This window comes from Mercenaria mercenaria, chromosome 9 (assembly GCF_021730395.1).
Source record: "Mercenaria mercenaria strain notata chromosome 9, MADL_Memer_1, whole genome shotgun sequence".
NCBI classification, from domain to species: domain Eukaryota; kingdom Metazoa; phylum Mollusca; class Bivalvia; order Venerida; family Veneridae; genus Mercenaria; species Mercenaria mercenaria.
In genome coordinates this window covers 55,264,239-55,276,672 of record NC_069369.1, presented here as the reverse complement: position 1 = coordinate 55,276,672, position 12,434 = coordinate 55,264,239, and the positions used below count along the sequence as shown (strand labels likewise).

Below are 12,434 nucleotides of genomic sequence, written 5' to 3'. Positions count from 1 at the left end.
CAATGTACAGTGCTTACATCGAGGTCTGTGTAGACGATGACGAAACATGTTGCATTGACAAAAAAATTTGTTTCTACGGCGATTTGAAAGTGTTTACTGTCCAAATTATGTTTGTTTTTGTTTTGTTTAGGTTTAAGCGCCATTTCACATCCAGCAGTATAATTTCCTTTATGTAACGGCAGGCAGTAAACCTGGCGATGTTCCTTGATTCAATACCAGTACATACCTGTTTTCCACAAGTAACTACCAACTTTTCCACAAGGGAATTGAACCTAGGCCGCCGCGAAAATAACATTTTTCTTGCGTTCCTGACCATACCTCATGGAGGACTACGTACTTAAAGGTCGTTTAATTTAACGCCTTATAATTAAGGTAATTTACCTCAAGTACACCGTTACAAACGTTTATAAATTTTGAATGGAAACATTTGCAAAAAAAAAAACAAACTAATTCTTATGTGTTTCCATGACACATAATCTGTCAGTAACCTGTAAGTTTCAAAGCCTTTTTAAGAAATACAGCAATAATTTTCTGATATCTAAATATTGTTCCTTTTTATTATTGTCTACGATCTGGAGGTCAGTGAACAGCACCAGAGTCATATATGTGATTCAATTAAAGTTTGTTTTCATCACTGGAAAATCATCTGCTGATGTTTTAAATGTTTAAGAACCTGTCAGTGAAACTAAGAATGGTAAATGCACACAAGAGGATATTAAAAACGCTGCTAATGGAAATGTACCGAGTTATAATAAAGAGAATTTTCTACATAATATTGTTTCATCTTTTGCATACAAAAGTTTTATTAAGTCAAACTGAACATCGAGCCATCAACTACAATAAAGCCGTATTGAATAATGCATGAGAAACGCTTGTGTCAACCATTGTAAAACGTGCATAACGTGTTTTTCATCAATTATTCGTTAATCTAGCTTTCACATAGATCAGCTTGGGGTGCCGGTCAGACAACGATAATGTGATTTTGCAGTTACATGACATGTTTGGTTCTTCTGAAAATAGGTTATGCTGTTCTCGTTGGAAACTGAAAAGTTCTAGAAGAGAACAACGTCGGTTTAATATAAAAGATAATTTGACTTATTTCAGCTGAAATTAAGAAAAATGAGATTCTAAACAGTTCTTATGTGCATGACTATGAAAAGGTGTAATGATACGTTAAAATTCAAATTGTTTTTTAGTATTATTTTTATTATGTATAAGGCAATTTAGAGAGAAATCTACTGAAACTAAACAATAGGTTGGAATAATTGCCCGATTAAAAAAAAAATAATTACCACATAATTATTCTAGATCAATTGTAAGATTTAGATTAATTGAGGGATAGAAATAGGGAGACGGTGTAGTTTTACGGCTATATATACGTTACTATTTCACAATATTTCCTCTACTTTGAAATGAATGATTACCTGAACATATAATACTACGAAGAGGAAACACAACAAGACAAAATAATTATAGCCTACATTGTATAGGTTAAACTATTTTGCAGTTAGATGTTGTAAGTATGGTGCTTTTGGTGGTTTTAAATCTAGCGTAGTTGATTGTTTCTTTATTGTTTTTCAATTCAGTCAAGACTTTGTCCTGTTTATGTATAAAATTGAGTGCACTATAACCTTTCTGAACGACTGGTTTTATTTAACTTCAACGTCTGACAATTATACTATTTAAGATATAAAACAGCGTGCGCAAACGTTTCTGTAATTTCACAAGCGTCCACTAACGGTGTACTAAAAGTCATTAAATACATTAACATTATGATCCCAAAAGATAGGAATACATGTATATAGCAACACCGGGTCCAATTACATGGACATGTAGTAATATTGTATGAAGCACAAAAGGCGACCCAAACTTAAAATAAAACATAAGCCTTGCTTGAGTCTTTTCATAAGAGGTCACGAAATCCGTGATATCCCGACTAGTATCGGCTTGTGCGGAACACTATTGATATACCGAAAAGTATAACAACACTGAGTCCAAACATTGGTTACAATTTACAACCCCGACAGAACACTTTAAGACTCCTGACAGAATAGCTAATGAATACCAGAAACCTAAGTCAAACAGAGGAAGAGAAATTATATATGCAGTCAGATACATATTATTAAGAACAAATATAGCAAATGTGTCAAAAGCGTCACAGTGTGTATCTTGTCTTATGAAATATAGCATCTAAGTATTAGAATTGCTATTGATATTTCTGAAAAGTGGAGAGATGTGAATTGTAAATACAATAAGTATTAACTTTTGGTTAACAATTTGGGAGAAACTTGCCCTATGTGAAATTGTAGAGTGTATAGTATTGGATATTTTGCAGAGTCCGTTCAATGATAAAATCATTTGACTTGTTCAAAGCAGTAGTGTATGCAGTGCTTGTACTTTTATCCTTTTATATATCATTCATTGGGAAATCACGAAACGGAATTAAAAGATGGGTAAGTAGCGATAAGAATAAAACAACGAACAAAACGTTCTTATTTAATCTTAAATTAAATCTGAATTTAAATTTCTAACTTTGTTAACAGATTTTTTCTTTATTATTATTGTACATGATTTATTTTATTTTACAAGATTTATATATATTTTCTATATACAAATGTATTTACATTGACATATACATAACTAAACCAAAGAGGGGTTATGTTTGGTTAACTGTACCTGCTCATTATGTTATACCTGGGTATATAATGTGTGAACTAAAAATGAAAAATATAGTAAGAACATTGCCTGAAAGTATTCATAATTTTGTAGCTAGCTTCAGTAATTCTTCGTGACATAATGCTTGTTTCATTAAAACATTACGAGGTAAGTTTACCCCTTTCGTGAATTTTACTCCAGGTCCTTCGAGAAAATAAAGTAACTATCAATTTGATTTTCGACCAGATAATCTAAGAACAGTGATAAAAAGAACAAAATATGTGTGCAGTATTGACAACTTAAAAAGCCATATGTTATAACTGATCATTTTGTCGGGTGTGACAAATTACAATGATGACTTTTTTAAATAAAAATGCTTTTAAACTTTCAAGACTATGTAGTATTACAATATTAATGACTTTTGCCAAACTTTTCACAATACTGCACTGAATTTTGGATCCCACTGAGTGTAAAAACAGTGTAAGATGCAAAAAAAGTAATAATAAATCAATTACCAGAACAGAACGTTGTGTAGATATCAGTCTTTATTCAGATCCGGTGGAGAAACTTTATTAAATTTTTTTTTCGGCAAGGTGTATCTCAATTTTGCTTTTCATGGGAATGGTAATTATAAAGTTTGTACCGAGTTGTTCACTGTGTTGTAAAAATTAGTTTCGTTTGTACAGCGTTGAAGGTCATTCCGATACAGTTATTTGGCGACTTTTTAGATCATTAAATTCCCGAGTGTATATTCAACAACACCAGAGTGTAATCCTGAAGATCTCCTGAATTTTTACCAAACCATTACGTTGTAATTCGTTACAATGGCATCGACGGTTGAACGTCATGGATCACTTTGGGAAAAAAACATTTGACAATATTTTGCTTTTTTATTTATGAATCAAAAGTAGTTACTTTCTTTATCTGGCTCAAAACAGTCACATTATGTCTGGTGATGTAATCTCAATATGCGCTAGACGTCCAAACGAAATTTTGACGTCATGCAGAAACATTTCATTAGTAAGCAATTGAAACAGGTACCACGAATCCAAAAGTGATTCATAAAAGGCAGAGGTCGAAACGCAAGGTGCAGCGTGCCGCGTCATCATGTTCTGTGTTTTGATAGTACAAAGTACCGAGACGCACACGTAAGCCTCTCTAGGTAGAGAATTGTACCTTCCACCAAGCCATCGTGCTAAGGATATACTGACGAGACTTGAGTTGTTATCATTTTGGCTTTTTTTAACGTTGAACGTGCCTCGAGCCTATGGACTCACTAGAGACTGAACACTCATCTGCGCGGAATCAAGTTGAATCACTATGAGTGTTACAGATGCGTGTTCGAATAGTCAGTGGGACTTTGCATGATACAAATAATGTTCAAGCACCACAGAAATTGCGTTCAGTCAGACCAGGGATACTTTAAAAACGTATTGTCCTTATTTTGCGTTTGAAGTGCTCCTTGCGTGTCTTACTGTATACAGACTGAAAATTGTTTTACTGACTTTTACTAACCTTTACAAGTAGTAATCACGATTTTGCCCCACAGAGCCTCAACTTAAAGATGTTTTATTATGAATGGTTATATTTTAAACATAAGGAGTATAGTAAAAGAAAGTCCTGAAACTTAATGACTCCCCCTTGTATATGGCGGAGGAAGTCAACATAATTGCATGTACTGTGTAAGGGAGGGCACCGGTGTAATGCCACCGATCTTTCTTAGGTTGGCAGGATGTCTTCTTCACGGGAATGAATTCTACACCCTAAGCGAGGCTTCGAACACACTGGTTAACTACCCGACCAGGAAGATTATTTCATCAGAATTAACATTAACAAATATTTAGTCTACAAACAATTACGTACATGTATCTTTATCATGTAAGAACAGTCACTTGACGTATGAGATGATATTTATCCCCGAAGAAATATAGAACAATAACAAAAACTATGTTAATCAACTTTAAATGCTTCAAACCTGAGTCAATATCGGTTGCAAATGTTCATTGTCACGACAATCTAAGTAGTATAAAAGTGTTAAAGAAGTGTATTTGAAAGACAAAGATTGGGATATATATACTTTAGTGGGTACATATTAGATTAAGATACAGGAACATTATATGTTATAACAAAATGTGCCCTGGAAGCTTATACATCTACATTGAAGGACTTTTGTTTGGGGTAAAAGGAATCTAATTTTAAGTCGTTAAGCCTATGACCATCACGGAGGTATACTAACTGTGCTATGGAGATAAAATATAAGTTAGAAAAGAAGCGATGACGAAGTTCATATTAAGTGATATAAAAAAGTACATGGACGTTGAAGTGTATATAGACCTTCATGCATCATTGAAACACAACCATGTATTTCACAGTGTATTGCATAGCCCCACAGAAATGACTAAACCACGATTTACACCTTTTCTGTATATTCTTGTTGAAAATGCAAACGTTCTAACGTCCAGTCACGTATAATGTGCCGTGGCTAACGCTCTGCTAAAATGCAAAATATCGTCTGAGAATTCTTGACACACGAGTTATGTATATGCAAAATCAATGTAAAGATACCGTGACTTTGCACTCACAAAACTGGTTTAAAAGAGATAGTTTCCAATTACGTTGATTCGTTTATTTTCCGGTTCTTGTGAAAATCTCGTTATTGTTTGTTTTTTTCAGTTCATGAATAAGTCATTCTACATTCAGAGTGAACTTAGCATCTCTCATCTCTATATGTAATCGATACGAGTTAGGCGAGCATTACCATATGTCCACTTCTATTAAGTTCAATAAAAACCGTTAAAACTTTATAAAGAATAATAGAAATACTAGACATATAAGTTTACGAGCCACTTATAAGACAGCGTTCATAAAATAACATTTTCGTATAAAATATACATTTATATCATCATGGAAGGAATGATATGAATAATTTAGAGGAAATGAATTGCATTTTATAGGCCTCAATTTGTGTGCCTGTTTTCTTAAAATATTTCTATTCTGTTGTCAACTAATTTACAGATATCACAGTGCAAATGCATTACAAACGTCTAGAAGAATGCGAAGTCAGAGCATCTACGGATGTATGGACACTTCTATAAGTTCTAGAATACCTCATTTCGTGTGGACACAAATATTGTTAGTTTTAACAGTGTTTGAACGTGAATGCCGGACAAAATGTGTATTATCCTTATGAACATCTATCTGTTCACTTTTATCTTGAGTGGTTTAATTTTTCACTCAGATGATGTATTATTGACATGTACATACACTTTTAAATTTGTATTTGTATTGTTGTACTTTTAATAGAGTTTAAATAATGTTTTTTGCAATTGTAGTCCATAGTGATTGGCCCCTATTTGACTGTACATGTATGTAAGTAAAAAAAAAAGTTTCAACTAAATATTTTTAGAGCGCCTTGACATACGATCCTCGGAGGCAGACACATTGTTCACTGATTGTAACTCTTCTGTACTAATTTAGATGTCAGTGGATTAAATGTCAAGGTCACAGACAATATTAGTATAAGATTAGTTTGAGAATGACTTGACCAACAACCCTCAATTTGCCAAGTACTTGCTCATTGCTCATGGGCAGTGCATGACCACTAATGATATCGCAGAGACCTTTTATACAAGAACAACTTTCACCATAGACCCTGTTTGATTTGAAGTTTCCCAGTAAAGATAATAACAGTCACAAGCTGCTAAGTAATTAGACGGGTCGTATTATACAGACGTGCTGGTCGCCCGTCCGTCTGTTTGCTTTTTTAGTTTCCGCTCAAAGGTCTCGGACTCTTTGGATCGGTGATCCTCTATTGTTTAGCTACGCTATTTTGGGTGTACTTTCCCAGTACGATGGCGTTCTTGTTGTGTATTCTCGTCGAAGCGTTAGCATAAGTGACATTTTTAAGTCACAGGAGATGCGTATTTCTCAAAGTCATTACAAATGTTTATGTATTTATTTATTATTATTAATATTATTATTTACCAGATTTTTATAGCGCTCTTTTCATCTATAAAATAAACGTTCAAAAGCGCTGTACAAACTACATTTCACAGAATGATATGGACATACCATACAACACAAAAAATATATCAACAATAAAAGGTATTTTTAGCCTGAATCAGGTTTTACTCTACATTTTAATTGTACTAGATATTGTAAAGAACAATAGACAATAGGAAATAATTTCCATTGTAAAGCTTGTTTTTCAGTGCAAAGTGCGTTTCAATAGACCTTGAAGAAAAAGTGTGTTTTCAATGATCGTTTGAAAGCATCCAAGCTTTAGTGACACTATTGTTTATAAAGAAAAGAATTACCTGCCTGTATACCTGTGCATTTGCAATGTTTTTAGAAAGATTCAGTGGAAAGATATTTTTTATTGACAGTGTGGGTTGTAACTACAAATTGTTTGAAAATCCGTCCTAGTATCAAAGTTACCGATGGTCAGTATACCCATATTTTACGTGCGTAAATCCGTCAAGAATTTCTCAAGGAAGTACTAAAATATCAACAAGGAAACGCGTTAAATTTCAGCCACATTTCAATGTGAAGAATCTCTCCCAGTAGTCATAGCACAGTGGTAATATTTTTAAAAGAACATTTTACCACTTCATAAACGTAGCGCCTGTATACAACATTACCCATAATGTAATCCTCTTAGTTTCCCTACTAAATTCTTTTGTCGGAAATGATGATACCCTGGAGAAAACAATGAGCATTAACAAATCCTAATTACTGATGTTGCAAGAATTACGACGCCTATAAACTTCCATATAGCAAATCGTGGGAATTCTCTTACCGCAGGTTGTTAAAGACACTTGCGTTTCACCACTGAAAATAAAATTTCCTTTTAAAATGCCACTTAATTTGTTTCAAATACATTGTATTTTATAGCAAAATGTAATAATGGATATTGTTATGCGAATATTCGATAGTTCCCTTTTCAGTCAGTTTCAGAAGAAAAAGGTCTTATCATAGATTAGAGCGTATAGAGACATTTTGATGACACAAGTGAAAACAGAAGCTACATGTTCGCTGTATGCCTTCCATAACATAAACTTAAACCTAATACATTCGATATGCATTGAAACACACATTTGTAAGTCATTCGTGATACACTACATATCATCGTTCTAAAATCTGCCGTAATTGGTATAATAGTAATTACCTGAATCACTAAACATCTCACACTTCTCTTTAAATCATTGTCTGCAAAGAATTGGTTATTTAATCAATTCAACACTTCAACCCAGGGAATAGGATATGGTGCCTTTCATGGCTTAACGACATACCAATAATTCTATTTTTTGTAATTATACAACATCTCCGTGTCTCTTAGTATAAAGTTTAACCTGGCTAGCTGCTTAATACAAGTTTTGCTGTATGTCTGTACCACCATTACTATAAGGGCCGAATTTCAAGATTATTTAGTTTGCTTACCTTATCTATAATATTTCTGAAACTATTTTCTCTTTTTCTTCGTTGGTGAGCCGTTACTTCCGGAGAACAGATTAGTAATGGTACAGAATCCAGGGACACTAGTAAGGTTAAATGCCCGCCGTTACATGATTCAAATTCTGTTTTAAAACGGCGCTTAAACCGCAACAAAATAGCCTATTAGTTGACAGCATTATAAATATTGTACCTATATCCTCATGAAACAGTAAAGTGAGTGTAGCTAGTCGTTTGCTTCTTCAACAATGTAAAATTGAAGAATTCAGAGATGCGTATACGTTAGCATTTTAGCTGATCAACATTGTAATTGTTGGATTGAATGAAAGGAAATCAAATGTGTGCGGTTTTACAGATGATAGTAAATCAAAGAAATCGTATTTTAATAATAAATTGAAATTAATATACCGGACCAGTATTTCAACTAGCATTTATCAGTCAAGCTTAATATTTTATGTCTGCACACACAGTGTAGCGATAACAACTTATAAAGTTTTCATCTTCTACATGTATAAAACAGTCGGAAAGATAAATTTATTCACATGAAATAAATTGTTCCATGTTCTGTTCGTCTAAAAATGACCAGTGTTGAAGAAAGCATCTGAATCTGGATAAATAAAATAAACACAATACCAATACTGGTAAGTGTTGTTTTAAAGAGCTTTCAGTTTCATATTTGTCAGCGTTCTTTTGAACCATAGCGATAAAGTACTACATTAGATTGGTCGTGATTTGTTTTCAACAAGAGCATGATAATAGTTTTCGGTCATGATCTATCAACGTTCCTGACAAAAATATACTTTGTATTACTCATTACAGAAGGCTTACATGTATTCCTTTTTTTTCAATTTGCTTATCAACACAATAAACTCTAATAGACGTTACCCATATCTCTACATTTTGTGTCAATTCAGAAACGTGCCAACATGTCATTGTAGATTTTAATTGATCCATTCAACTTTAATATTTATTTCCAAACATTTATGAGACTGCAGATGAAATTAAATCAATATTCAAAATCCGCCAAAAAATGGTGGAAGAGGGGAAGGCGTTCTTAAATCCCATCTGGACTTACCTGTTGATTTCTGTCTTCTGGCCTGTTTCGTCGTTTCTTTTGATGCTCTAACTTCTGCAAAGGCATTGAGTACATACGTTTTTTGTTCTTAAGGTTTGCTTTTTATGTAATTATACAGGATCATTTTTGTGTTTTACATGCAAGGTCTTTTGTTTCCATTGCGTGTGTTAGAGATTCACCTGGCGGGGATTACGTTTATTTACACTGTCCCGTGACTTTGGAACATGGTGGAGGTAAGAGTGAGGTTGGGTGCGCACCACTTTAAGCTCCCCAGTGGTGTTTTTGCCACTGACCGTTCCAAGGCGGTGCTTCACTAATTTCCTTTAATTGTTTGTGTTGTCCTTGTGTGTTTGCTTTGTATGTGAGTGTGTGTGTTAGAAGTGTGCATATCTGCGTGCTATGGATTTCGTTTAGGGGAGACTTGGCATTCCCTGTTTGATATTTATCCTAGTGTTTTTCCTTGAATAATTAATGCACATTTCAATCTTTTGAATCACATTTCTCAGTCATTACGCTCGTATGGTATTAAGGCGATGTTCAGGGATTGTCTCGGAGGAGAGCGTTTTTCCATTCACTATTTGCATTATGCTCCTTACTTTCATGAAATCACTGATTATAAACCAGGAGTAGGCTTACATCCTTAAACGTATAAAAACAACAAACCATTGATTTATTGTCAATTTGTTTCCATGTTTCTGCCTTAATTCTTAACCTGCTCAATTTATATAGTGAACTTGTCCATCTTTCAATTTGGACAGTACTATTCATTTTTAAAAGGGGTGCCTACCAAAAAATACTGACTGAATTAGGAACGGTGCAATTCTTGATCAGACTGCACGGATGCTCAGGCTGATTATGATCTGCACTGTATCAAAAGCAGAATCAATCGTGTCCAGCATGATATATGTTAAAGCAGTTATTTAGAACAATTTCTATTAACAAAAATCAAGTTTTTTTTTTTAAATTCTAGACATTTACACGAATAAAAAAACAAACGTAATTAATTTTAGAATTGTGCTTGGTAGGAAGTGTAACGCAAGTCTTAACGTAGGAGATTCAATAATTAGGTTCTGTAGATTGAAATTTAAGATTTAATTACTGGAATTCGTGTTGTAGTTGAACTGTTTGTATGAGGAAAATCGGAAAATATGATGATACATCTCGACGTCTGCTAATCATGAAAAAAGCATTTAATTTATTCGTTATAATCTATTATAATATGCAGCTATTTTTAGCTTTAGTTCATACTCACAACTGCATAAACGCTGCTGAATTTCAATATATTAATAGATGAAATAGATGATATATTTATATACTATGGTAAAAAAAGAATTATATCTTTTAATTTCAAAGACGTGGTTTTGAGCTTATTTCTCAGTCGGTTCACATTTGTTCAGCTGCAAGCTAACAAATATAAAGTTCAATGAGTTATCATAATACCTTCAGACTTATAAAATTGAACATTTACTATGTATCTAACAGAAGCAATCAGTATATTGGAACCGGTTGAAATTTATCTTAATTGTTTCAGACTTTAGTGCAAGGAAATTTACTCATTTATATTTGTGATGCATGCAGACGCCTCGGGGTTCTGTAATTAGATTTTTGAAAACTATCCCTAGACACATCAAGCAGAGCATTTGAATAAGGTTATTGATCTGTAAATATTTTGATTTCATATTCTTGTTTTGATGTATTTCTTTGTAAAGAGAACCAATCTTTTCTGCCTTGAAGGCTGGAAAGACTGCGTATATGCGTTTAAGAAAATTATATTCACAACAGGAACGTGTGTCGGATCGATAACCTCATGTGGTGTCATTTCAAATTCATGATATTCTTGTTCAGTTTCATAAAATTTCATGTAATATCAAATCCTGTTTTTAAAGAAAATAAACACTATTCTACAGACAAATATTTTTGCACAGCATCATTGCAAACAAGAAGGGAATGCGTCAGAAGATATCATTAGCGAGACACTTATTTAATGTCCAAGAAATAAATCCGTCACACCCGTTGTAATTTACTACGTTTTCAATATCGGGAGTAATTGATTCTATTGTTCCTTGGTGGCTTAATTATTCAGAGCATTTTAGTAAAAATTGTGTGTCCAGAGAAAATGTAGTATCCATTCTACATTATTTATTAGTTTTCTTTTTAAGAAATACCATTTGGATGAGATACTAAATTTGAGAATTGCGAGTTATCTAACAGTTATAAGAAAATGTCACCAGTTGACATGAATGTGTTGGAGACAAACGAGGTCCCTCGAATATCGTTCAGGACCTCTGACACATAACCTCTAGAGTTTTATGCCGTGATATCCGAATTACATGTATATTCAAGCTCTTATGTTTGACAAGTCTAAAAGGTCTGTTTAAACATGCTAGCATAATGCGGTCACACTTTGAAAATAAGGAAAGGCTTGTTTAGTTTATACTAATTTAATTTAATTGAAATGAAAGCTTTGATTGAAATGAAAGCTTCAAGCTTATTTGAACCACTCTCTGGTCCGCCTCCTTGAAGAGCAAGTACTGGTATCATATGAGAAGGCGTGGTCATGATCCCAGTGGGGTTTGAATCCACGATTCCCTCACCCCCCACCCCCCGGAATGAGTGGCCGATACCTTAACCACTAGACCACCGCTACCCTTATTAAGGCTTTTACCTTAATGTGACTACATGGAGCTATATACTACGTTTAGTTTGTGACTGCTCATATAGATAACTAGATATTCGTTAAGTATTTGGGTGATTTGGCCTTAGTTACATTGAATATAAAAGTGGAAACCCACGGGTCGCCCAACACAACATAAACGAAAATGTTACAGGCTCGCTTTGGGTTTGATTGAGCCCGTTCATTGATGGAAGTGGAATACCGTCCACGCCCTCTAGCCCTGGGTTGAGCAAAACTCAACATTCACACATGTTATAAGTAACAGAATAAAATTTAGAGCCATACGCAGATGTATTCATCTTTGATGTGTATGCTCACATTAAAGGTCAAACAAGCCTTAATAAGGGTAGCGGTGGTCTAGTGGTTAAGGTATCGGCCACTCATTCCAGGGGTCGTGGATTCGAGTCACACTGGGTGCACATGAAACCTTCAATGAGTGGAGCTCCATAAAAAGCGGCGTATGGTCCCCAGAAAAAATAATGGTTTGATTTAAACGAGAAAACAATGGGCGGAACTAAACAACTGGAATTTAGAGAGGTGATATGTGGTTATGGAGCCTGCATATCACAGAAACTGCCA

General features: G+C 34.1%; 1 protein-coding gene across 6 annotated transcripts in view; it reads left to right on the top strand.

Moving 5' to 3' along the window:
* Positions 1 to 12,434, top strand: part of LOC123547155 (Kv channel-interacting protein 4-like) — a 548,972-nt gene that overhangs the window by 114,569 nt on the left and 421,969 nt on the right. For 2 of the 6 annotated variants that reach the window (XM_053551434.1, XM_053551430.1), the window contains exon 1: positions 2,435 to 2,453. The exons of the other annotated variants lie outside the window; for them this stretch is intronic. In XM_053551434.1, coding sequence (XP_053407409.1) covers positions 2,450 to 2,453 — 4 coding nt within the window. In that variant the 5' untranslated portion in view covers positions 2,435 to 2,449. Of the gene's footprint in view, positions 1 to 2,434; positions 2,454 to 12,434 lie in introns of those variants that run through there. 6 annotated transcript variants of the gene reach the window in all.